At 44.9% G+C, this 27,422-nt stretch overlaps 1 protein-coding gene and 1 long non-coding RNA gene across 5 annotated transcripts in view; one reads left to right on the top strand and one right to left on the bottom strand.

Annotated features, from left to right (window-relative positions):
- The window catches only part of RIPOR2 (RHO family interacting cell polarization regulator 2), a 216,369-nt gene extending 203,401 nt beyond the window's left edge, over positions 1-12,968 (bottom strand). For 2 of the 4 annotated variants that reach the window (XM_014734222.3, XM_070244955.1), the window contains exon 1: positions 12,435-12,968. In XM_014734222.3, the coding sequence (XP_014589708.2) occupies positions 12,435-12,510 (76 nt within the window). In that variant the 5' untranslated portion in view covers positions 12,511-12,968. The remainder of the gene's footprint in view (positions 1-12,434) is intronic. The other 2 variants (XM_070244953.1, XM_070244958.1) reach the window with 2 other exon arrangements.
- On the top strand, positions 12,371-16,402 carry LOC138919597 (uncharacterized). Its single transcript, XR_011429895.1, has 2 exons — positions 12,371-12,500; positions 16,175-16,402. It is a non-coding gene; the product is annotated as an uncharacterized lncRNA (long non-coding RNA).
- Positions 16,403-27,422: the final 11,020 nt, after the last annotated feature.

Here is a 27,422-nt window from a genome sequence, read left to right on the forward strand (position 1 = left end):
AAAACAAGAAGCCGGAGAATTTCTAGAAGGCAGTACTTTCATCACTCTATTTTGAGTTGCTGTACATTTTTATTTTCTTTTTCTGCACATTTTTAAAAGTGAAAAAAATGAACGTATACTTTTTAAGAAATCATTTGTATGAATCTAGACTATGAATTCTCCTGAGATTTCTTTGAATTGGTGACTGTTCATGGTGTAACAAAGATTATATTGGTCTTAAATACAAGACCATGACAATTTTAAAGAGACTAAACAGGAAAATCGTGAGAACTGGGGCAGGAATTCCCTCCAAAAGGACACTGGCAGGAGATAAGAGGCTAAAGGCTGGGAGGAAAGAAATAACAAGAGTGTTGTCCAGAGGAGGCTGAGGGCAAACGGAGGCAAGTCTGTCCCCACCCCTCAGCCCCTAAGCCATTCCGTGGCTGCTGAGCTGTGGGTCAGGGTCTGTTTGCTGACATCTGGGGTTCCATGAGTCCTGACGCAGCAAGGCCAAAAGGAACCACTCAGGCAAATGGCACTTTTTGGATCTGCAATTCACTTATAAGAAATTGTTCAATTTTTCAAATATTAAAACAAAAAAGAAAGCGTAAGCGCATTAAGAACTTCCTGATAAATTATATTTTTAAAATAATAAGTTTTAAAGGTAGAATCTAATCTGCTCGACTAAAAACAGAGATATCTGTATGGTTCTGCCTAATTTTTTTTTTTTTTAAGATTTTATCTTTTCCTTTTTTCTCCCCAAAGCCCCCCAGTACATAGTTGTATGTTCTTTGTTGTTGTTCCTTCTAGTTGTGGCATGTGGGACGCTGCCCCAGCGTGGCCCGATGAGCGGTGCCATGTCCGCGCCCAGGACTGGAACCAATGAAACACTGGGCCGCCTGCAGCGGAGCGGACGAACTTAACCACTCGGCCACGGGGCCAGCCCCTGTTTCTGCCTAGTTGACAAAATATTTTCACATGCACTATCTTACGTAAGGCTCCTTGACTGTTGCGAGAAGGAGATTCCATTGGCCCAGTTTTGTGGATGAGCCTAGAGAATTTAGATGAAGTACACAAGATCACAGAATTGATCAGTGGCGGAGCCTGCTGGGTTCGGAAGGGAGGAGCTCGATGGTCAAGTACAAACTCATCCCCAAGGTCAGAAGGGACAGTCTGTGAACACCACCTCTTCGGGAGAGTCAGCGTCCCAGCTTTAAATATTGACGTGCTGTGCATGGTTTCTGTTTCTCTATGCTCCTTGGCAGAAGGGAAAGTAGTCATTGTCCCAGCTGTGCCAGTAAACGGGTCACCAGCCTGGCGGTGGCCAAGTTACAAATGGCGAATTAGGAGCCGGGCCCATTTTGGCTTTGGAGGGAGCATGGGAACGGCCTTGAACTGAGTTTGCGCGGGAGGAAAGCGGCGCCCTAGGTGTGGGTCGCCACATCCTGGTGCGATCTGAGCTTTTGCCCTGCCCTATTCTGTACCTTAACTCAGCCTCTACGGCCATGGGAGGGAAACACAGTGGTCAGAAGCCACCACCAGGATGGGAAACCAACTGAACAAGTGGGAAGAGGCAAGTTCTATGGGTCAGGGGATCATCGAACTAGGCTGGAACCCTAGATGCAGCAGGAGGTGGAGCCACGTGGCTTGCTCTTGGTTATGGAGGAGAGAGGAGGAACTGTCTGCCGCAACTTGGCTGGTTGCCCAAGATCAGCACCACCTCTGAGCCCAAGGGTGCTGGGTGCTCAGGTTTCTTTCTGAGTGGGCCTCGCCACCCTTGTTTAGCATAGAAAAGAATTCAGGGACTCAGACTAGATATTCCACAAAGATTTTGACATTTGGTTAGTGTTTTCCTTGAGTGTATTTCTCAGATACGTGAACATTTAGCACAGCGTGGAAAGACACTGTTCCCAGTAGACACCAAATATCTCTTTTACTGCTGTCAGACAATGCCTGCCTTGGAGTCCACCTTTAGGAGACTCCCAGAGCTGTGTGCATTTCAACTGGGCCCTGGCCTTAAGATCTGGGGAAGCATGGTAAAATGGATTTTCTGAATAGACAACTCAGGAGCCTGGGAAAACTTCTAGATTGGGAGTCAGTTGATTTGAGATGGAGTCCTGATGATTCCAGTTCTAGCAGTGAAATCTGCTCTGGACTTGTAGAGAAGTGACCTTGAATCTTGGCTCTGTTCTGCCACTTAGCTGGTGTGACCTTTAGCAAGTCCTTTAACTTCTCTGAGCTTCAAAGTCTCCGCCTGCAGAATGGATACAATGACCATCCTCATAGGTTGGACTAAGGATGAAGTGAAAACCCACCTGATGAAGCAGCTGGCACAGTGCCCAGCACAAGTTTTGTCCCCAATAAATGATAGATGTTTCCTCTTAGTCCTTTCTCTCTGAGTCTCAGTTTCCACACAAGTAAAAAGAGGATAATAATATAGATCCTTTAATTTCACAGCATAGTTGTGAATCTCCAGTGAGACAACATGTGTAAAGTCACCTGTACCCATAACAATGTTAGATTTGAATCATTTTTATCAAGTTGACACATTAGGACCCATCATCTGGGTCACGCCAGTGTCAGGAAGCTATGGAGACGAGTGGGTTTGATTTGATGTGGGAAGAGGTAAGGCAGGGCCCTGAGAATTGGGCATGTCTAGGACTGAGAGAGACACCATTTATGAATACAACTGGAGGTGGCAGAGTACTGGAAGAAGTTACTCTCAAAGAAGTGATAAAAGAAGGTACGCCCAAGAAACTGAGAAGAAACTTCTGGCCTGGGCCAAGAAGAATGTTTGTGTATTGACCGTGCCAAGAGGGTAAAGAGGTCTGACTGATGTCTAACAGATGACCAGGGGCAAGACCAAGAAATGTGTCCCATGGCCTTGGCCGGGCCCCTCAGGACCCCCCACCTCACCGTCTCAGATGATACAGAAATGGAGACCACGTTAGGAGTGAGGGGGAAGAAAAAAACAGGCAGTCTCACCTGAAGATTATGTTTCTCATCTTAAAAACCAAATAACTTCATTTTAACTATGGAGGAAACAGAGGGAAATTGATTTTTTGTCCTTTGAGGGAATTATAACAATGTCTGGGCTACTCAGTTAAAAGCTGAATCAAAAGCATAAAGCTAAACTACATGATTTCCTTAAGAAACGAAAACATTCTTTCACTCATTTCTTTCGTGTGAAGGACGTTACTGTTTTCGATAGAAAACACAGAATTTTAACTCGAGTTAGGGAAGGAAAATGGAGAGGGAGAACCGGGCAGCCAGAAAGCTCTTCAACCCCAGCTGCACTCCTGGGTCCTCTGTGACTGTGTCAGCTTGTCAGGGCCAGCACAGCCTCTACTAGAGAACAGCTCTTCCCTCTCTCCCGTCCTGGTTCTTCTGCAACCCCTCCTCTTGGCTCTTCTGCATCAGCCTGGCTCTAGGTCTCACACTGAGGAAAGCAATCCTGTCTTGTGTACGGGTTCTGCAATCATAGACGGTGTCAAAGAAAAAAATGTAGGGTTGACAATGGGTCTGATACATTCCGAACCACAATCATTTACTGCTGATTGAATGAAGCATCCCTGAGCAGTTGCCACTGATGTTTCCAGGGGACAGATGAGGTGTAGTGGGACTTCAGAAAGGTTCACGGTCCCTGATTTGCCTAGAGCTTCTCCTGAGAGGGGAACAGAGCCATGAAGACCACTGAGACCTCGGGGGTTGTCCACTCTGATGATCGCTATTTACCCCTGCTTTTTGGTGATTAGAGCTCTTACCACCTGCAAATCATTATATCTTATAAAAATACATCTAATAATGGATCTAATAATGGGATGTTCCTCTGCGATGAAGAGGAACACACATGCATGCAACGACATGGATAAGCCTCAAATGTATTATGATAAGTGAAAGAAGTCAGACTCAAAAGGCTACAGACTATATGATTCCATTTATAAGATACTCTGGAAAAGGCAAGGCTATAAGAACAGAAAACAGATCATTGGTTGACAAGGCTGGGGCGAGGGGTTGACTACAAAGGGGTAAGTGGGAATGTTTGGGGTGGTGGAATTTCTGTGTCTTGATTATTGTGGTAGTTACATGGCCATGGACCTTTGTCAAGATTCATGTGACTCTACATTAAAAAGTAAAAGTACTCACTATAAAAAAGTACTGTATGTAAATTATAGCTCAATAAACGTCACTAAAAAAATTTATTTTAAAGAACCATTAACAAAGATTGAATGACATATATGTTCAAGTGTTTAGAGTGAAGTGTATGAATGTCTATAACTTGCTTTGAAAGCATTATCTGGCAGCATTGGGTTTGCAGGGCACGGACCTACACACCACTCTTCAAGTCATGCTGTGGTGGCATCCCACCTATAAAATAGAGGAAGAGTGGCACAGATGTTAGCTCAGGGACAGTCTTCCTCAAGCAAAAAAGAGGAAGAGTGGCAACAGATGTTAGCTCAGAGCCAATCTTCCTCACCAAAAAAAAAGCATTAAAAGATAAGATTTATTGATGGATTGATAGAAGCATGGCTATATGGATGGATATGAGATAAAGCAATTATACTGAAATATGAGGGGTGGAATCTAGGTGGTAGCTATGTAGACGGTCCCTCTATAATTCTTTCAACTTCTCCTGTATGTGAAAATCATTACTAATGAAATCTTGGAAAACATTAAAAAAATACGTCTAACACATTTCCTTCATCATCTATACCACTCAGAGGGGAGCTTGCAGGCCTACAATATTGCTTTCCTATTCTCTGACAGGCTCAAAAGAGCATCCTTTCTCTCCCTTCAAAACCATCCTGACAGAAGTAAAGCTTCCTCTTGGTCCAGAGGAGGAAAATCTCTTAAGGTTCTTTGCAGGCTCATCTACATGTATTTACTGTCCTGCCTTTAGCACAGTATTAGCAAGCAAATCTCCTATGGCTTTTTGTCACTTGCTTGGAAATTGAAGGATTGGATTAATTTGACTCTATTCATAACAAATCCTCAGGGAACAAAGCTTTGGGCAGCAGCAATTCGAAGAGTTAGCAAATATCTGGGACTCTGTTTTTCTTCATCTTGCTTGGTCCTTCTTTCTGCAGGATCAAGGCTTAGATACCTCTTTCCATTCCTTTCTACGACAGAGATAACTCCCGAGCCACCCATTCCTAAGCACAAGAACATCTCTGGTGCCTTGGAAACCAGGCACCTATGGAGACCAACCTGCCTTAGGGTAGGGAATGGTCTTGTTTCTAAATCACCCTTCATTTTGGTGGGAGACGAAAAGATTTACCCTTCAAGGAGTGTGTGTGAGATAGTTTTCTGAAAATAGATACACAAACCCTCTTCTGAACACCCTGAACTTTTAAACACTCCACATTACCATCTGGGGACAGAGAGGCTGGCGCGGCATGCCTGAGAGTCAGAGACATCCAGGCTACAGGAATAATTAAGTGGACGTTTCAGTTCCCATCCAATACAATTCATTTTTACACTTATAATTTTTTTTGTATATTGAAGTGAATCAGATTAGATACATTTAAACTGCCCAGACTCTGCAAGCCTTCATTTGGATTTGGCTGTATGGATCCCATCTAAAGATATTTATGATTATGGAAAGGTATTCAAGTTATGTTGTTAAGTGAAACAAGCAAGTTTCAGAGCAGATCTTATGAAAATAACATATTCAGTATATTTGAGAAAAAGGAATGGGAGCACGATGCTGTATAGCGGAGGGACTCAGAATTTTAGATGGCTTTCCTTCTCTCTGTTATATGTATCTGTATTGTTTGATTTTTACCCAGCAAGGACATAACAGCTTGGTATCAGACCAAAACAAAACAAAGACATTTATTTTTTAGCACTACTGCCCAAGCTCCCCGTCTTCACAATTGGGGTGTGTGTGTGTATACATATTCTTATGCTGCTAAACAATTTCTTGGCTCTTGATATTTCATGGGAAGAACTGGTGCTCACATAGCGGGTTGTATTTAGGGCTAACATATTTCAAGATCGTTTCCGTGCCCGAAGACCCTTCTTCCCCCCAAATTAATACACAAGCTTAATGCTACTGAGGAAATTTGTTATTTTGGTAATTTTCTGCTTCCAATCAGAGACCAAATTGTTATTCCAGTGATTAACTTTTGGGTTTTTTAGATCCATCTACAACCTACCAACCTGAGAATACAAGGCTTCGGCACCCATCAGCAGGCTCGGAGTTCTCTAATCCCTCTGCTGTTTTCATGCTTTTTAATTTGGGTTAGTCGTATTTGTATTTGTTTCTTCTTCTCCTTCCCTTTTCCCTCCACGCCCTCTCTTTTGTCTGTCTTTGGCTGGAGACAGCTAAAATATCTGTCCAGATCAATGTACATACAAAGAGAGCACTTTCTCAACCAGCAGAACCCCCTTGAATTATTCAGAGTATCTCCCTGTCTCGGGTTTCCCATCCTTTTTTTCCTTGACAGGACAAGCTGGAATGGGGCATGGGGCAGTGGCCCTCCCAGACACAATCACTCAGGCAAGGAGGAGGAGGGTGAGGCCTCGACAGAAGCAATTACTCTTCTGGGTGACGAGAAAATAGGTCACGCCATGTTTGTAGGTATATAGGTAATTCTTACGCCAGAATGAATACTAACTTCCCTAAAACAAAATACAGTGGCAAGCTCTGTAATTGAAAGAACTGCTGGTAAACAAGGTGTGGAACTGGGGAGAAACGCAGGCCCCGGGGGGCTGCCTGCCTGCTGTCTGCACGGAAGCTGTTAATGGGCAACTTTTAGCAGGTGGCTAGACTGGAGCCTAGGAAAATATGTGACCCGTGGATTACAGAGAATGTTCTAAAAGGCTTTTTTTGTTTTTTCATACTTGGGGTGACCTCCTTGCTTACCTCCTCCCAAATCTTTAAGCTTACAACTTTAAAAGGAACAGAAACCCAGAGAGGAATTCGCCCGGTATAAGACGGAACAGAGAAACCCAGCCTGAGGCAGCGACTGCAACACAAGGAATGTGACATTTGGGAGCAATTCTGATGACGTCGGGACAACAGCAAGATACCAAGGCAGTGAGATGGGAAAGGCAGCTACAGGACTTCTGTTCTGGTCTGGGCCATTATGGGTGTCTGTATCCATGTTTAAAAGCTCAATCTGCAGCCATATGGCTTCTCCAAGCCAGTGCAAAATCCCAGAGGGGAGGAGCCCTAGGGAGAAACACGAGTCGTCCAGGCCCAACAACGCGGCTGCGGACCCTTGCCAGATAACAGTGAGCCAGAGCAGAAAGCCGATAGTAAGCCGGGCTGCTCTGTAAGCTGATGCTGGGTCCCTCGGCAAGCAGGGCCATCTGCAGAGTGGCTGGCCCTGCGCAGATGGAGGCTGCTGGGAAAGGGTCCCTGAACAGGTCCCTCTGGCTCCCTGGGGCCTGCCCAGCACGGGCCCTTGGCCTCAGCTTCATCTGGAGACACAAAGGTTTCTAGAAGAGACTCCAAGACCTTTCTATGAACCAGGGTGCCCTCCAAAGTCACATGGGGTAAGGAATAACTGGCTGTCTTCTTACCTCCTTGTGTAGAACTGTCAGTCCAGGACAGCCTCAGACGGGAGAGCCCCCGTTCGAAATCACACCCACACTCTCAACCACGGTCCAGGGACAGGTCTGTGGAACTCAGACAGCTGCCTACAGGTCCCCTTCTCGCCCCGTCACAGTTAAGAGTCCCACCACCGTGAGTCAGGAGAACGGCCAAAGCAGCAGCGGAAGACAACAAGGTCACATTAACACTGGGAAGGAAGTCACCATTAGTTATCTTTGAGACAGCAGCATTCCCTAATCTCAAACAAGTATCGGAGAGAACTTGCTTCCATTCCTTTGAGGGTGTCATCCTGAGGCCTTCTCCATCACAGCTCAACCTAGACAAGGAGTTCAACCTTTTAAGGAGGTGAAGCGAGAAGTTCTACTTGGGCTATGTCATCTGGATGCATTTACTTATACTGAAAACAGCCTGGGGGTCCATGGCGAGGGGAACACTCACCCCAGCTTCCCAGAAGAACAGGAGCTCCCTGCCCCTCCATGGGCCACAGTGGGTTTTCCCTGGCATGGCTGGGCTGCCTCCTGCCTGGTATGGTACAAGCCAGCGGCTATGGGGTGGGGTGGGCTGATGTTAGAGGCTGCTGAAGAGGGGGCTCCCTTCTCCACCATGGCATTTCTCCCCCAGCCCAAAAATGTGATGGTGGTCATGGTAGCCCCTTTATATTTTCCCAAATGTCACCATATCACTTCTGGTGTCTCAGATCCCAGTAGTTACCACTGCCACACGCCAGGAACTGTGCTAGGTGCTTGACATATTTTGTGTCTTTTAATCTCTCCAATAACACTGTGAAGTTGGTATCATCATAATAACCATTTTATGGTTAAGGAAGCAGACATTCAGGGAGCCAGAGTGAAATTGCCCACAGGCCAATAGCTAGGAAGTTGTAGAAGTAGGATTTGAAGGCAAATCTCCCTGCTATCAAAGCTTAAACACTTTCCAGGCCTTTCCTTTAACCTCCCTAAACTGTGGCCGACCAGAGGAAAAAAGGGTCAAGGGAGCCTTCTTATTTTTGCCCCCTGTTCCCCTGCCCCAGCACTGCCATGCCCCACCTTGACACCACTGTCATCATTCAGGAAGTCCAGGTGCCCTCTGAGCTATTGTCTGTCTATACCCCTCTTTACATAAGGAGGTCTTAGGGAAGCAGCTTGATACAGTTTCCAGGGTATCAGATGAGCCCCTCCTCAAAATCTCTGCCCATTATCACATATTTGGGTCTTTCTCTGATGCCCTCTTTTAAAATGCGGATGTCCCTAAGAAGGGTAACACATTACAGCTCTCATACCTTGGTTCCATCATTTTTCCACCCCACACTACTGTAGACTGTAAATAATGTAAATATCTCATTACAGACTCTGAGAGTAAAACAAAGAAGTGAGGGGAACCATGGGAAGACGGACTTTGGGAGTCATTTCTTTAATATAATTTGATCGAGTTCAAACCTTTAGTGAGGATGGTAGGTGCGACGCATTTTGCTAAGGGTTATAGGCATACAAAGCACATTCAGAATTGATTTCTACTTGGAGAGATCTGAATATGGACTCTGTATTAAGTAATACTGGGGATTGTTGTTAACTTAATTAGGCGGTTATCTAGAAAAAGGTCCTTATGTTTTAGAGATGCTCTTACTAAAATATTTAGGGTTTAGATGTCATAACATCTGCAATTTATTTTAAAATACTTCAGCAGGAAAGTAGATGAAGCAAATAGGGCAAAATGTTAATAATTGTTAAATTTAGGTGATGGGCATATGGCATTTACTATACTATTTTCTCTACTTTTCTGTATGTTTGAACATTTTCATAATAAAAAGTAGAAAAGAAAAACAAAGCTTTCTAGTAGCTCAAAGTCCAGGTTTTGTTGCAAGGATGACAATTGGGCCCTGTGGTAAGTAGCATTCTAAGGTGGCCCCATGAATCCTGCCCCGTGGTGTACATGCTGTGTATAAGTTCCTCATCTAGAGTGCCAGCGAGACTTGAGAATATGATGAGATTTTACTTCCATGATTAGGTTATGTTATATGGTGAAGATTAAGGATTTTGCAGATGTAATTAAGGTCCCTGATCAGTTGATTTGCAACTAATCAAAAGGAAGATTATCCTAGGTGGGCCAGACCTGATCAGGTGAGCCCTTTAAAGGAGAGATTACAAGCAGCAACAGACACTCTCCAGTTGGGCTTGAAGAAGTAATACTGCCATGTTGTAGAGAGGGCCAAGTGGCAGGGAACGATAGCTAGCCTTTAGTGGCTGAGAGCTTCAGTCCTACAACCACAAGTAACTGAATTCTGCCAACAACCATTAAACTTGGAAGAAGACCTTGAGTCTCAGAGGAGATCATAGTTCTGACTGACATCTCAACTGCAGCATTGAGAGACTCTGAGCAGCGGACCCAGCTAAATTCATGCCCAGTCTCCTGATCCATGGAAACTGTGAAATAATAAATGCATGTTGTTTTAAGGCAATAAGCTTATGGTAATCTGTTATGAAGCAATAGAAAACATACAGGTTTCAACTGTTGAGGCAATTCTAATTGATCAGAAATAGTGGCCCTATAGTGAAAGGATTCTAAGACTGGGCCTCTTTGGGAGAGAAAGATATAGAGAGAGATGTGGTTGATTGGCAATGTCTGCATGGGCATGGAATCAGAGAGTGGTGACATGCGGACCTCCTATTGCCATTCAGGTGCCTTTGTATATTTGAGGAAAAAAGGGTTATGACTTATTTTTCTCAACGACACAATAACCCCAAGGGGCAACAATGCTTGAGTCTCTGAGTCAGAGGGGATGCTGACCTGTGAGAAAGGCCTCAGAGAAACAGGACAGAAAAAGTTATCAAAGACAGATTTTAGCAATTGCAAAACAATGTCTAGGGCTAGCCTTGCAGGCCGGTGTTTGCAGTGAGAAGTTCTCCATTGCTCCTTCCCTCTTCGGTGTCTTCACTCTTTCTCCCTTTCCACTGCCTCTAATTCTCTGCCTTCAAGCATGCACAGGTGTTCCATGAGTTGGAAAAACCAATCCAAAACAACGCTACTTGATCCAGCTGGTATTTCTAACTTATGCTGACTAATAACAACGGGCTCTGGACCATCCAGGAGAAATGTCAGAATCCCCTCCTTCCTCGAAGACTTAGGCCAAAGAGGCCAGGACCAGCCTGCTGAATGTCAAGCCCAGATTAAACACTTATAAACACGTCATCGTTTCATATTAAAACCATGCAGAAATCGCATCACAGTACCCAGATGTGAGTCTCATAATTTCAGTAAAATCGCTATAATGAAGCAAAACTTCCCCCTAAGTCCTTGTTTTCAGAGGGTAGGCCGACCCCCCAGCAGAATGCAACCATGCAGATCATTCTCCATCCTGTCTCAGGGACACATCCCAGAACACAGGTGTGGTCCTAAATCTGTGGCACCAGCACTGTTTTCCTATAGACACAGAATGAGCTGTCACTGAAAACTGGAATCTGAACCCAAGGTAGGTTCAACTGAAAGAAGCTGAGGAATAAGAAGGTAAAGGCTTTGAGAAAATTACTAACGGCTTCTGCAATTATATTAAAGAAAGATTATGCCGAGTGCTATTCCTTGTATGTGGGGTGCCATTTGGAATCCGACCAGCCCAGGTTGGCCTCCCAAGCTAGTAGACCATGCCTCTGTTTGTTATTTATCTTCCTAAGCCACTCATTCATCTTACTTTAACTGTCTTCACCAGGGGCTTTTAACACATAAGAAAGACTCGCCAACATTTAACTAGGCTTAAACAACACCATGTAATGGGCCTCTAATGAGAACAACACCCAGCACTTAAGCCAGGGCTTAGTGGTCCACAGTTGTCACATTTCGCATCAGAACACACTATTGATTATTATAGTATTTAAAATTTAAAGAATTAACTGCCAATGTTTAAACTTGAGAGTCTTCATTTAGAATTTAGCAGTTTTTTGCTTTTCTCGAAAAGTTGGGAAATCTGGCAACCTGTCAGATCCCTGTTCCTCACGAAAATCTGATGACATTGAATGGTGTCCTCCCATGGTGGGACAAGCACGTTCCCATTTACCACAGTCTCTACCATTCCCTATTGCCTCCTCAGACTGAGGCCAAATGTCAGTTGTAATTTATCATCATGGTTTCACCGTTGTCTTTCTCATGACAAAGATAAGAAGAAAGTGAGCTGTGCCTTGCTGCTGTGAAAACAGCCCTTTCACTCGTTGACCTCAGAAGCCTCGCCCCTCTAACTGAATTTGCTAACATTTGAGTTAAATAAACCTTTCCAGCAACAGACACACACCAATATGTTACTTATTGGTAGGTAATAGTCGTGGCGTATACTTGGAATGCTTTTTCTTTCTCAGATTACTTCAGCACTAAAATCTCTCTTTTGGTTAGAGTTCCCGTCAACTCAAGGGGAAACTTAGAATGAGTTTGATAATTTAAGAAACACATGATTGAGTCCTTTAAAGGAAATATGACTCACTGATTCTTGAGTTGCACCTAGTCTAGCTACACCGCGACACCTGTTTGATGCAAACAGTGCATTTGTCCCCGCTCTAATAAACAAAGGTTCCAATTCACACAATCCTTGACTGCTGTAAATATTTCTTTGTATTTTCCATCGAGACGGAGAAATAAAGAAATGAGGCCATCTCTTGCTTGCTACTTGAAACAAAGGTATTTAGTTACTGCTAATTAGGATAGAGCTGTAGGAAGGAAATAGGGAGAAAGAGGGAGGAGTGGATGAAAATTAAGAAACGTCCCTCGGAGGAGGGTGCCCAGGGCAGCTAAGGAGGGGTCGAAGGGGAGAAGCTAGGAGCGGATTTGCATGAGGGGCAGAAATGAGCTTGTAGGGGAAGGTGTGGAGAAGGAAGGCAGCAAGGAGAGGAGCGGGCTACACCCATGGGACACTCACGGTTGAGCTGCCGCCTCCGGATCCTGTCCCTCCATGGCCTGTTTCTGATCCAGTGTAATCTTGAAGGTAACACCATGGTCCCAAAGTGAGCGGTCTAAAACCTTCTCATGGCAGAGGAACAAAGAGTCTCGCAGCGATGCCGGAAGTCAAGCCCAGATGTATAAAAATTTTTTACAAAAACCCTCTTCCCTTTTTTGTATCCGAGGCTTCCGTTGACCTCTTTTATCTTGTAACTTGCCTTTTCTTTCCTTTTCTTCTCTTAACTCCCGACTGGCCCGAAGGCAGTGACGTCCTGGGCTGCCCAGGAACCTCTCCCAGCCTCCTGGGCCATGTTTTATGCATGAAGATGATGGGGCGGTAATTTATTCCAGTGGAGCCGATAACCGGGCTCCTGTGTCTGCCCCACGCCAGAGGAGCCGTACAATGGCTGGGGGAGGGCAGGTGGCTCTGTTGGCACAGAAGAACGGCCTGAAATGGGAATTACTCTCTGCAGGCAGGACTGAAGATCAGAGCTTGGCTGCCAGAACATGGGGCGGGGCTGCTGGAGCCCAAATCGGGGAAAGAGCCCTCTCATTTTAGGGCACATGATTTATTGACTACTGGGTCCCTAGCACCCAGGACAGTGCCTGGCACAGGGTAGGCAAACAATATATATTTGTTGAGTGAATGAATGCTTCGGTGATAACCAATATAAAGACTTCATGGCACCCATGAGTCCTTTACAGCAGTTAACCTGCTCAATTCACTGTCTTCAAATATGCTTATTTGAACCTCTTCACTCATCCCATTTTCCACACTTTTCTCTCTACTAAAGACCACACTCCCTCCTCACCCCCCGGTTTAAGCTTTTTCTGTGAAGCTTTCCTGAACCCACATTGACGGGGCCGGCCCCCACACACCTGTGCCTCTCACAGTCCTCTGGCCCATGCCTGGATGGCCCTGATGGGTTAGAGCTTTGGTTTGTTTGCTGGTTTGTTTTCCTGTGTACGTCCAGATAGCGATATGCCTCTTGGTGGCAGGAACTGTGTATTCCTCTCCCTAAGCTGCCGCGTCCGGTGGTTTGCCTGGGAAATTGGTGGTATCAAGAAGTGGCTGGGGCAGCTTTAGTCTGTGCCCCCCAGATTCCACCTACCCCTCTTCAAACCGCCCCAAGTAAACATACATTCTAACTAAAACATTGTATTGGCTATAAAGACGCAGCCTCAATACATGACTGCCAGGTGTGGCTCCCCTCCAAACAGACAGCAGTCTTGAAGTCCCCTTAGACATTCTAGAGCTGCCCTTGGGAGGGGAGGATGTGTCTATCGACTGCTTACTTCATTCCAAGCTCTTCCCTATGCAATATGAGATTGCTCCAGACAGCAGCTATTGATCAAGGCCTTAGGAATACCCTTGCCATGAGTTCGGAGCTGGAAAAAGCAACACTCAAGTTATCAAATTTAGCCCAAGATAATCCATAAGCTTGCTGAAGACAGAAACTCTGTCATCTATCTTTTCTGTCTCGCATGGTGCCACGCGCAGATGGACTAGGGGAAACCTGCTGAGAGATGGGAGTTGGGAGGGTCATAATTGCAACTGACCAGAGGTGTGCTTTTGTTTTTTTTTTTTTTTAGTGAGGAAGATTGGCCGGGAGCTAACATCTGTTGCCAATCTCCCTCTTTTTGCTTGAGGAAGATTATCCCTGAGTAACATCTGTGGCAATCTTCTTCCTCCATTTTGTATGTGGGACACCACCACAGCATAGTTTGATGAACAGTGTGTAGGTCTGCGAACCCCAGGCTGCTGAAGCGGAGGGTGTGAACTTGATCACGACTCTACCAGCCAGCCCCCAGAGGTGTGTTTTAGGCACATCTCTTAGTCTCTGTGCTTTGTTTTCTTCACCTTAAAAAGGAAATAACCTACAGACCTCACAGGGCCATCAAGAAGAAATGAGATCAAGGTAAATAACTCTTTCGGGGTCGGTAGAGTATTAGATTGGTCCCCAGGAGCCTGGGCTCCTCCTCCAGCTAACACTATGCCTGGCGGTGAGGAGAGTACATTCCGGAGATGAAATGCCGGGGTGCAAACTCTTAGCAGCCTGCTTCGTAGCTTCGTGACTTTAACATCGCTGTACCTCATCTGTAAGATGGAGATAAGAGCCGCTGTCTTAGGGTCATGCTGACAGTTTCAGGAGTTAATACATGCAAAGGACTTAGCATTATGTTTAGCATAGAGGATTGCTCCCTGTTCTCAGCGGCTATTATTAACTAGCCATGCGATTTCACAAAAGTTGACAAATTCCTTAGGCCTCAGTTTTCTTATTTGCAAAATGAGGGGATCTGGGATACATTATATCAAGAGTGCTGGGTATTAGCTTCCTGTTTCTGCTCTAACAAATTATCACAAATTTAGTGGCGTAAAACAACACAAATCTATTTTCTTACAGTTCTGGAGGTTGAAGTCCGAAATGGGTCTTACAGGGTTACAACCAGGATGCATTCCTTCTAGAGGTTCTACCATCTGTTCCTAGCCTTTTCCAGCTTCTAGAGGCTGCCCATATTCCTTGAATCTATTTATCTTTGTTACACCCTGGGCCTTTACACCAAATGTAGTGACTTGACAATTGTGGGTCATGTGGGGCTTTGCTGGTGTAGGCAATCCCTGGCGGACCCTGACCCCTCACTGACGTGCCTGCTCCCCAAGCTTCGTTTTCTGAAGCAGGGGGAGGGTAGAGACCAAGATTAGGACAAAATCTACGCAAGACAGCCATTGAGAAGGTTTCATTGACTGTTGCAACTGGGCACAATTCCCTAGAATGACAAACACAACATGAGAAAAGCATGTATTTGAGAGACCTAGGAATGGATGTTCCAACAGTCTTGTTTCTTCTTGATCTCTACAGTCATTCATGGCAACACATTTCTGCTCCACATGGCACTTACCATAATCAAATCAGGTAGCCGACAATTAGGCAAATTAGAGACGAGGGGAAAGTCAGAGAGTGCAAGGCTGTGTGGCTACGCTTCTTCTGACACTCTCTGTCTCTGTTTGGCTCTCGAAAGTCTGTGCCCGCAATGAACTTAAACAGGGAGAATGTGGTACCAAATGAGGTCCTTTTTTTAGCAATGAATATCTGACCTTCTTTCTTCCTCATTAAGCCACATATTTCCTCAAGTCTCTACTGCATGAGTCACTGCTTTTCTGCTGTACATAATTTACGACAGCAGATGAGAGAACAGTACGCCAGAGGGGGCGGAAAGTACAGTCAGGTCTAAAAGGAGAGGCAGCTGAAAAGTTTGCATTTCCTATTCTCTTGTGAATTTAAATACAAATCTTGCCAGTTTACTCATTATAATCCTGGGGGAACGGTTGTGGGGGGGGGTCAAGGAGGAGAAGCACAGGACTCGCCATCATCTTTGACTGTTGAACTTTCCAGTCAGATTGGCAACGTTGCAGACCCATGGCTCACACCATATGGTTCCCTTTCCTGCCTCTTCCAGCCTTATCTTTTCTTTTATCAGGCACACACTCATAAATGCCTGGAATAAATCGCCTGTGGAGTGTTATTCTCCCAAGGAACATTTTCATTTGCGTTAAGTGCAGAATATCAATTTTTACTCTTCTTTGGGCTTATGTTGCTATTAAATTTTCATAAGGTACAGAATTTCATGGCAAAATGCAGAGACTCTGCTAGGATCGATGCGCTACCAAGAATATGGAAAAAAGCCTAATTATGTGATCCTTTCTCCATTTTTCCTCAGACTCATTTCCAATAAATGGAAGCTAGATGTTCGATTCAGGAGAAAGAGTACCAGCATGTCTGCTTCTGCTTTAAAACTGTCCTGGGGAGAAACAGACCTTCAATTTCTCCGCGGAGGATGGAAACCGCTGAGCCAAGGCACACTGTGCTGCTTTTAAAGAAAGCCACTCAGGAAGACTTGGTATTATTTTAAAATAAAAGCTTATCAAACAGCAGGAGGAAAACAACAGCACAGCCTCTGACTTATTTCTCTCCTGTCACAAACACACACAAAGAGGACATCAGGACTCAGTTTATTCTTTGGAAACTAAAATGGGATTGGAATCCAGATTCTAGTTCTGGCTCTCTGGCTGCCTATCCTTCACATTGATTGCGTACTTACGAAGAGACAGGCCTTGTGCTGCTTGCTTTAAGGGGATATATGATTTTATTTAATTTTCCCCATATTCTTATTAATAGTTACTAGTAATCCTATCTCACAGATAAAAAAGTGAAGGCTGAACAGTAGTTACTCTAAATAGTAATTATCTAAGACACACAGAACTTTACATACATTAATTCATATCATTGTCATGATAGTCCTGTGCCCATTTTGCAGATGGGAAAACTGAGGCACAGAGAAGTTCAGTAATTTGCCACGGTCACACACCTAGCAAGTGACTGAGATGGGATTTGAATCCAGATAACCTGGCTCTATGTTTAACCACAATCTATATTAACTCTTCAAATTAACTCATTAAAAAACATCGCAGTGTAACTACATACTATGCTTTACATAGTCACTGCTTCCTATGTTTGACAATACCATTCCTCTTTGAAATATGTACCATGTAGCCTTGGAAAGACAATGACTGAATAACCATTAGAACATCTGACAACTATTAGAGAATTATTTTAGACAACATCACGCCCAAAAGTCTCATTTTAAAGAAAAGGAAACTGAGGCTCAGAGAGGTTAGGGAACACATCCAAGTTTGCACAGCAGGTTGGTGGATCAGGGCTAAGTTTTAACCCACTCCATCCCCAAACCTCAATACAGTGTTGCTGAGATCAGATTTCAGGGGAGTTTTTAGGCCTAGGACATTTTTAGAGGATGGTTTTTGTGGAATAGAGACAGAGATTTTTGAGTTGAACTATGGAAGAGAGTCAGTGAGGCTAAAGAGAGAGGAGAGTGCCTGCATTTTATCTGCTCTCTTCTCGTGAGATACTGCCCATCTCTGCTCTCTCTTGTTCTTCCTCTTCCTCCCTCTTGAACCAGCTTCCCACAAGCATTTCCTGTCTTAGCGAGCAGCACCGCCTTCTATCCAGCAGCTCCAGCCAGAGGCACAGATGATCCTCCTTGCTCCCGCCCCCACGCTCCACAGTCAAGTTGCAGCTTATCCAGTGGATTCTACCTCCTACCTCTCAGATCTTCTCTCTAGCCATCCCACAGTCACGATCCTGGCCCAAACTACCATCACCTGTCACCTGAACTGCCTTGACAACTTCCTAATTGACACCCTCATGTCCCATTTTTGCCACCCACTCCAATCCATTTGTAATCTTTTGAAAATGCAGGTATGACCATATATTGCCACCACTTAAAACTCTTCAGTAATGTACATTACTCTCAGGATAAAATCTGAATTCCTTAACCTCACTTACAAGCTAACTACTCCTGTGAGAGTGGAGAAGAGGAGATGGGTCATGCAGATGCTAAACCAACGGCATCGATGATTGATTTATTGGAGGAGAGAGACAAAGGAGCCATCTGGGAGATGACATCCAGGAGTCTGGTTTGAAGGACTCACCACCCAGGCAGAGAAGAGACAAAGTGCTCACGCACTGAGGTTAAGCTTCAGAAGGCAGAGACCCAGACCATGCCCAGAGAAACTGATACAGGAACAACGATGACGGCAGCTGGGTGTGAGCTTATTAATTTAGCTACTCAATGTCTGTCCCAAGAGCCCTCTACATTCACAATCACTGTGAGGCCTCACTGAAGAGCTCTATTTTCTTCTGGGACTAAGGGCCCAGATATCTTAAGTCTTAAAATAATGTATTATGCATATAGTGACTGACTGACAGGGGTGGCGCAGAGTTGCCTTTACACGGCATAGTAGGAACGAGAACAAGGTGAGTTTTCTCAGCTGACTCCACCAGCCCAAGGGAGCAGCCTTGACGGACACAGAAGACAAATACTAAAGCCTTGATGTATGTAATCTTTGCGGTGGCTTCCTCTGGGGATCCTCAAGATGGATAGAGAACTATCCCCTTATTATATTTAGTTTTAGAAGATTTAACTCTTTTTTGATCATAATGTCATTGGATTTGGACTCTTTCCAGCCTTCTCAAAAGAGAAGGGGGTGAAGGATTCCATGATTCAAAGGCAGCTTCTCTTCTTTTTACCTAAGTCAACTAAAGAATCAGAAGCTTCCAGAAGTTTAGAGCTAGAGAGATCTCAAATATCCCTGCCCCGATGATTTCATTTCATGGATGTCATACATGTCTTGTCAATGGCACAAAACTAGTCAGTTCCTGAGGCACCATTAATACTCAGTTGTTCTGATTTATACGTTGGGGCTTTTTCCACATTCACAAGCCATTACAAAGACCTCTTAGATATGAAATATATGTGTTTTTCAGCAATGTTTTAAACATTATACTTGATGTGTGAGCAAACAGCATAACAAAGACTGTATTTTAAAATTGTGCGATGAAACCACAGATTCTCAAAACTTTCATGCAGCTTGCTCCCAAAGGGATATTTAACTGTTTGGGGTAATGTGTACTTTTATATATTTTTACGATGGAGGGGGAAGAGACTGAAGAGAGAGAAAGAAAGTAACAGTGAGGGATCTTCTCTCCTTGACTCCTCTGCCAAGGGTCCTGAATTCCCGGGAGTCCATCCAGCCTTCTTGAGGAAGGTCATCCACACAAAGATGAATAATACATGAGTTTGCCCTGGAGAACTTAAAATCCAGTAGGGAATGTAGACAGATGGACAAATAGCTATACCGGATCCAATGAGATCGGTGTTAGAGCAGCAGCCTTAACTCATTTGGGAGGCGGATAATGGAGAACCAATTCTGACGGGAAGAGGAAAACCAAGGCGGCAGGGGAGGAGGCTGCATTTGAGCTGTGCCTTGAAAGATGGGCAGGATATCAAGGGGTGGAGAAGAGTGAGAAAAAAAGCAGTGTAGGCCACAGACGCACATGAGCAAAAGCAGTGGGAGGAAATGACGGGTATGTTTTGAATTGTGTGAAAGAAGGAGGCAAGGTTGGGAGCAGGGGTGCAGCCTGAAAAGGTGGGGCTGAGGGGAGGCCCCACATCTGGGGTTAGAACAGGCACTTCTAGTTGCACTAATGAAGGGGAACTTGTTCTGGCATCCTTGGGTGTTCTGCCTCCTCTGCCTCCGGAGTTGATCATTCTCGCGCTTGCTCCCTTCACCACAGCTGGCCTAACAAGGAAGTATCAAAGATGCTCGTTCAGGGGCCGGCCCGGTGGTGCAGCGGTTAAGTGCGCACGTTCCACTTCAGCGGCCCGGGGTTCGTCAGTTTGGATCCCAGGTGTGGACATCGCACCGCTTGACACGCCATGCTGTGGTAGGTGTCCCACATATAAAGTAGAGGAAGATGGACACGGATGTTAGCTCAGGGCCAGTCTTCCTCAGCAAAAAGAGGAGGATTGGCAGCAGATGTTAGCTCAGGGCTAATCTTTCTCAAAAAAAAAAAAAAAAAAAGAAAGATCCTCGTTCATACCACAGGGTGTTGCCATGTGAAGGAGTCAGGGTACGGTAATATCTGGAGAGATCAGCAGCTGCCCACTTAGAGCCTCAGAGAGGGGCGATCAGCCTTCATGAAGTCATCGTGTTCCAAGGGGTAGTGGTGAGCTCCCAAGCCTAATGGAGAAGCAAGACACCAAGGGAAGACCTGTCTCCTGAAACTATCTCGGATCGAGCAAGATCTCAACAGAAAGGTAGCTATAAATCAGAAAGGAAATACGTTAATGTAAGAAGAGGAGGAAAAACTGCCAAGAAAACAAAACATTTAGGTTAACTGAGCGACATATTTAAAACTGAAATACACTTTTACAATACAAAAATATAAGCATTTATTGAGTGCTTATTGTATACCAGACATTGTGCTAAATGTTTTGGGGGCATTTTCCCCTACACGCCGAGTAAGCCAAATTATAATCAGAAATTTGCTTGGTGAGAGTAGAATCTGAATGAAGTGAGTTAGTTAGTTGGCTGATGTCAATGGTTAGTGTCATTGAGGGATGATAACCAATTCATCCTGGTTTGCTGGAAACTTGCCCAATTTTAGCACTGAAAGTTGCACATCCTGGGAACCTGGGATGGTTGATCACCCTACATCAGGTTACAATGGTCCCGGAGTTTCTCTCTCCTCCTTTTGGAGTTTAATTGTAGAGAGCACTGGACATCTGTTTCATCAAGGTACGTTCTCTCCTGGATAGCGTTGGATGAACACTGGCAAATTCCAATTTGTATATCTTACAGTGCTTTCCAAGTATCCCATGCTTTCTTCCTATATCTCATGCCAAGGATTCATCCTGAGATGGTGAAGCAGAACTACAGATTGGCTCGCTCAGTCCCATTCCCCCTTCCACTGTGCCTTCCTGCTCTGCAGTGGCAGAAAGCTATAAGCAGCCCGCAGACTCTCCTACAGCTAGAGCTGTTCGTGTGACTTAGTGTCTGCCAAGCAGGTGCCCTGATGTGAGTCTTGAAGGAGCGAGTGGGTAAAGCAAGTTGTTGGCCTTGTGCAGGGAAGGTGGACCTTCTGACAAGCTGAGTGGCTTTCATTCTTCTAGAGCCAGCAAGGGCAGGGCAGTTTAGACTCAGCAGCTTCCTGATCATGGCGGAGGCATAAGGAGGTTCTCGGGTCCTGCTGGCAACAGCTCCCTCAGCAGGCCAGCTCATTGGAGAAGCTCAGGCTACACTGCACCAGCAGCCCTCCCAGTGGTTTTACGAGCTGTTAGTAACCATTCATAAGTCTCCTTTTGCATAAATTAGCCAGAGGCTCCTGTTATTTACAACAGAAACATTCTGATACAGATGGTAAACAGGATGCCATCACCAACAGCTTAATAGTGGCTTCCTGGAATGCTGCATTAAAGAGAATTCTGAGGCCTCCTCCAGGCTCAGGGAGCAAGACTGTTCTGATGGATTGAAAATCTCTGTTATGTTACCGGAGAGAGACTAATCGCTGTTGTGCCAGATTTCCACTGGCTGTGGTTAAGACTATTGACAAAACCCTGTCTTTCTTCTTTTGTTTTACAGCCACATTGTCATTTCTAAGGCATCTTTTGCCAACGCATGGATTTTGTGAGTTTAACTCTGGAAATGAGAAATTTTAGACATATTTCTTTAATCTTAATTTTAGAAATATAAGCTATAATTGTCTTTGAGATCAAGGGTTGAGTAATTGTTGATACAAGTTCTTGAAGAATGTAAATACTCTGTTGAACATCTCTTGCTCAGCAAAGATAAAGAAAAGATGATTAAAGAATATTTACATACTAGTGAGTATTACACATTCTCTATATATATCAGTATATTACAGTATGTAATATATTACATCTAAGTATGTATATATTACATCTAAGGAGTATTGTAAACAAAGTGACTAGAGAGGAGGAGTGCAGGTCTTATTCAAATTTAAATCTATATATATTTGATTTCTTATAATCATTCTTAAAACTTCCCTTTACTATTCAATAGTTTAGAATAAAATTGTGTTTAATCCTCTATAAGGGTCTAATAGGCGCTTGTAATAGGAAGTTACATTTGTTCCATTGGCTGTAGAATATGACTTATAGGAAACTGAATCTTCTCAGACTGTAAATGAAGCTATCAGCCTTCCGTTATTTTCTCTTCCACTTATATATAGAGCTCAGGTTCTCTTGGTAGACAGAGCACTTTGGCTGGCTCTTCTTACAGCTGTAGAAAGAAAATAAAGCCACTCTGACTTAATCAAACAGAACACAAAGCATAATTTTCTGACAGTCCTTAAGAGTTTGGGGTTCCTCATTGTCTCTCCCTTGTACAACCTCCACCTGAAAAGGCTCATCTCTTTTGTGGGATTTTCTCTTCTGGGGGATTTTCATTTTCATACTCAGAGGGCACAAAGGTGAAGCTGTAGAAGAGGTGTTATAGGCCATCCAGCTGCTAACATCACGTCACCCAGGCATGGCCTATTCTGGCACCCTCGAGTCTATCCTGGGTGAAGCCCGTGTGCATCCAACCTAGGACACGAGGATGGGAAAGGGAACTTTTGGAGTTGGTAAAAACTGAAAACAAATTCAATTTTTCTCATTTCATCACGAGCAGGGGTCCACCCTAACAATCTTCTAGTTGTAAGCAATAGAACTCCACTATAAACATAATCTGGGTTTTTTACTTTTTTCTTTAAAGCGGGCCTTTATTATAAGATGATAGGGCAAACGTTTCAAGCAGGCGTCTCAGGGAAAGGACCGCCACTGGGAACCTGGGCAGCAATCGGTCAGCCTCTGCCTGGCTTTCACTTGCTCTCAGGAGTCATAAAAGCTAACCTGGGCTTCTGAGCGCTCAGCTGCCCTCCTGGCCTTGTGGGCAGTATGTGGCTCTGGAGCTAGAGCAGAGGACTGAATTCTGACTGCGCCCTTTCAAACTGTGTGACCTTGGATAATTTACCAAACCACTTGAGACCTGAGTGTCCTCGACTTTCGATGAGAACAGCTATCATTCCTACCCCACAGGGTTGTGGTGAGGATCAGATGAGCTCATCCATGTGAAAACAGTGCCTGGTGCATAGCCAGCATTTAATATTTATTTGCTATTAATCTGGTTATATACTCTTCTTTGTCTCTGTGGATTGCTTTTCTCTGCTTCACTGGGCCTGTGTCCAGGCCTGGCCATCCCACAACGGCAACCTCATCTCCAAGTCCACAACACCCCCAGCCAGCCCAACAGCCAGACTGCATGTGATTCTCTCAGTTCCCAAACCAAAATCTCAGGGGAAAGAATCTCCTTGGCTAGGTTGTGGTCATGGAAGGAGATGAACTCAGCTGTGGAGATGGAAGTGTGTGTGGGGGGAAGTGGAAGTGGGGGTGGGTAGAGGGACGGGGAGTAGAGGTGACCGTGGAAATTCTGAAAGAAAGAAAGGGTGTCTTATGGCTGATTAATCCTCCTCAACGGGGTGAGTCCAGCAACCCTACATTTTGTAGGCTTTGGGGACATCTTTGATGAGCTCTATTGGTGCCCATCCCAGATACCTTGCATCCTTTTGCCATATCTCTGTGTGGCTTCCCCCAGCTCCTCTGGGTGTCTTTGCTCCTAACTGTCCTTGATCCACTGAGTCACTTTGCTCACAAGTACGGAGAGCCAGAAAGGCCTGGAAGTTTATGTCCTCCCTTCCTTCAGGGTGGCCCTTAACAAGGGACTACCACCTGCTGGTGAGGGAGTCTGAATGCCCAGCCCCCTTGCCCTGAGCGAGGACACTCTCTGAGGCATCATTTACCCTGTAGAGCTCCCCGGAGGGATCAGGCCGAGGTGGGGACTTCCCTGAGATGGCACTTTGCTTGGGTTCTTCCCCTTCTCTGTCGGGCTCCCCGACCCTCCTGGCTTCCCCGGGAGTATTTCCTTAATAAATCACTTACCCATGAATCCTGCTCCCAGGGTCTGTTTCTGGAGCTCAATTTAAAACAATCCCACGGATCAAAAAATGAGCCTGAACTCATTTGTGAGCCATTAATGATCGTAATTGATGTCCACGTGAGAGTCTTCCAGTCCTCCGAGATCTGATTTCGTTTCTCACCCTTGCATTCTTCGATGGGTCCCACCCACCGACAGGCTGATCTCTCTGCCTTCAGAAAATGATCTTCTTTCAAAGAAAACAAGGAAGACAGCCACTCTTATAAGAAAAAAAATGAAGACTGGTCTGGTATGTAACCCGATCATTTTTGCTGCCCTGCTTCCCCACACCAGCTGGAAGAGGAGTTTTAACTTTCAGAAAAATAGACTCTTCCTGCCGAGTCCAGCTGCCTGTCTAAAACCTAAACATGGGAAGGCCAGTAAACGGAGGCAGGATCAGAGATGACATTTCTAGGACAAGCTGCCACCTTAGCTGATTCTCACAGAGTCATACTCCTAATTCTTATTGTGGGGGTTGTTATTGCTGATTACAAGGACGAGCACTTTAGTGGATTTCAACGAGAAATGTTCTCACATTGAGAGATCACACTGGGCTGGCTCTTTCCTCCTGCCTGAGGCCAACCAAGGAGCTCCTCTGGGCCGACAGGGTCAATCCTTTGAGCTCAGTGTCAGATGAGACAGCCAACGGTGGAGTGGAATTTGAGTGTCTCTAGTTCCTAACCCCACTTCAAAATATTCTGGCCACTTCAGCTTGACACTGATGACTGACATTCTACCACACAAATTCATCTCTTAGGGCTGAAAAGATGTCTGTTGTTAAAATGTAAACCTTTCGGGAAGGATAGCACATTTCTTTATTGTACTAACCAAGACTCTTTGGGTTGCAAGTGACAACTCAAAATGGCATCAGCATGAAACAGAATTTGATGAGCTCAGTAATCAGAGTAGACTGGCTTCAAGCCCAGCTAGATAAGTGCCAAAACAATGTCAGCAGGAAACTATCATTTTTCCATTCCTCACCTTTGCTTTCCTCTGTGTCGGCTTCATTCTCAGGCGGGAAAGACGGCCTCCAGCAGCTCCCTACTCCCTTACCAATCCTCCTCCCTTACCAGGAAGAAGAGCCTGTTGCCTACTATCCCAGCCGGAGTCTCAGGACTGCTTCTCATTGGCTCAAATTGAGTCACGTGGTGTCCATGAACCAATCACTGTGACTCTGACTGAAGATGCCTCAGTCATGTGCCATTGGCTGGTGTGGGGAAGAGGGCTTAGCCCCACCCAAAGAGTGGGAGGGAGTGGTTCAACCAAGAAAACATTAAGTGTTCTCGCCAAGAGAAGAGAGAATGGGTAATACGAAAGTAAACTGACACCTGTCCGCCACACTTATTATTAGTTTTCATACCTCCATGGTAATAACTGGCAGAGAGCAAGCAGTTCCCTACAATATGAGGCATAGCAGATATTGTAAAGACAAGTCCAGAGCGAGGGCCACCGTATTGGGAACCCTTATGGGGGTGGGGATCACTGCCTTAGGTAGGGCTGTTTGAGGAGCTAGGGGGCTACCCAGGGGTCCTGAGATCTTAATAATACACTCTGAGAGGCTGAGAAAATTTCAAGACCAAGCAAAACGTAGCAATAGAATTCTAGGTAGCTTGACAGGGATTGGCAGGGGGCCAGCATGGCAGCTCAGAGTTCATACCAATAGGCTCCCCCTGACTCGGAAGCTCTGCCTTCAGCCTTGTTTAACAGGAATGAAATAATCTATTAAGAGTTTCTGTATCATGATCCGAGGATATTTCATCATGCTTCATGTGGTGTACTGGTGCCTGGCAGGGACCGCTGGGATAAAACAGGAAGGGCATTCTGTCTTATCTGCTGGACTATCCCATCATCTCCTTTTGTTGTTCCCACAAAGGGATAATAATGTGACTAACAGGCAGCTAAGATTTACCAAACAGTATGACAACTCCATGAGGTCCAGCCTAGCATTCCAGTCTACAGATGAGGAAACAGAGCTTGGAGAAAGGTGAAGTGATATGCCAGCCAGTGAGAGTTGGGGCCAAGATAGAGACCCCAGTCATGGGACTCCACAGCCTACATCTTTTCTTTTTTTTTAGCTATTTTTTTTCTTAAAGATTGGCACCTGAGCTAGCAACTGTTGCTGATCTACATTTTTTCTTTTCTTTCTGCTTTTTCTCCCCGAATCCCCCCAGTACATAGTTGCATATTTCAGTTGTGGGTCCTTCTAGTTGTGGCATGTGGGATGCCACCTCAGCATGGCTTGATGAGCGGTGCCATGTCCCCGCCCAGGATCCGAACCAGTGAAACCCTGGGTCACTGCGGTGGAATGCGCGAACTTAACAACACGGCCACGGGGCTGGCCTCTAAAGCTTACATCCTTAAATGCCATGCCACAGCTGAGAAGCAGAAACCAGGAAGAGTTGGGGAAGTATGGAAGGAAGAATTATAAGGAGAAGCGATTAAAGTTTAAAGCAATCAGCCATCAGGGCAGGGAAAAAAATCCAGGAATACAAGAAGTGGCTGCTGACAGTCTGTGAACAGTGGCAAAGAGCCAACAGTTTCTGAGAACATGCTGCCCTTTATTTATTAAGGATGATTCCACTATGGGTAAGGTGACCACATAATTGATTGTGTAAATCAAGACCTTTTGAGAGTGAGAGGGCACTGTTAATAATTATACCAGGAAACTGTAATAAATCAAGACCGACTTGGGCAAACCAGGGCACAGGGTCACCCTAACTGGATCTACTAACTGTGGAGCCTGGCTTCAGTCTGATAGCGGTGGTGGATCTGTGTGGATTCATCCGCAGCCCCTCAGCGCCGCCATCCATCATCCTTCTGTGGGTTGCGGGATGGCCAGTGAAGGATGTATGAACTGGCCTTAATCTTTGTAGCCCTGTTCTCTACCTAACCGAGTTGATCTCCAGACATAGTATAGTCAGGGGACAAAAGACACAGTTTAAATCACTAACATTTAATTAAACCAACAATTAACTTAAGCAAGGCCGTATAGCAGAGTTGTTGATGGATTTCACTTTGAGGTTTAGATCTCAGCTATGTGACCTCAGACAAGATTTCTTTGGGTCTCAGTTTCCTGCTCTGTAAAATGAGGACAAGGACATCCACTGTCTGAGCTCTTACTTTGCCTCTGGCACTGGGCTAAGCTCTTTACATGGATTATTTAATTCCATGTCATTACAATCTTACGAGGCAGGTATTATTATTAACTCCATTGTTTAGAGCAGAGCCCTGCAGCTCAGTGAAATAACTTACTCCAGGTCATACAATTAATAAATATCTATCTTATGGGCATTGTTTTTGGTGATTAAATGAAACAACGCTTATTCAAATCTTAGCATATTAACTGAAAGCCAATAGAAAGCCCTGGATAAATGTTAGTCCTTGATGATGATAATTTGATACTCAGTACTATCATCTCACATCTGTAATTTAGAAGGTACTAATCTGGATCACATTTCTAACCCACCAAATGGCAGGAGGATCATCTGAATAAAAACCTTTAGTACTGCTTAAAATCCTAAGAGGACAGCATTGTTGACATGACCCATCTCAGAGAGCCCCAAGAATCTGAAACAT

This window comes from Equus caballus, chromosome 20 (assembly GCF_041296265.1).
Source record: "Equus caballus isolate H_3958 breed thoroughbred chromosome 20, TB-T2T, whole genome shotgun sequence".
NCBI lineage: Eukaryota > Metazoa > Chordata > Mammalia > Perissodactyla > Equidae > Equus > Equus caballus.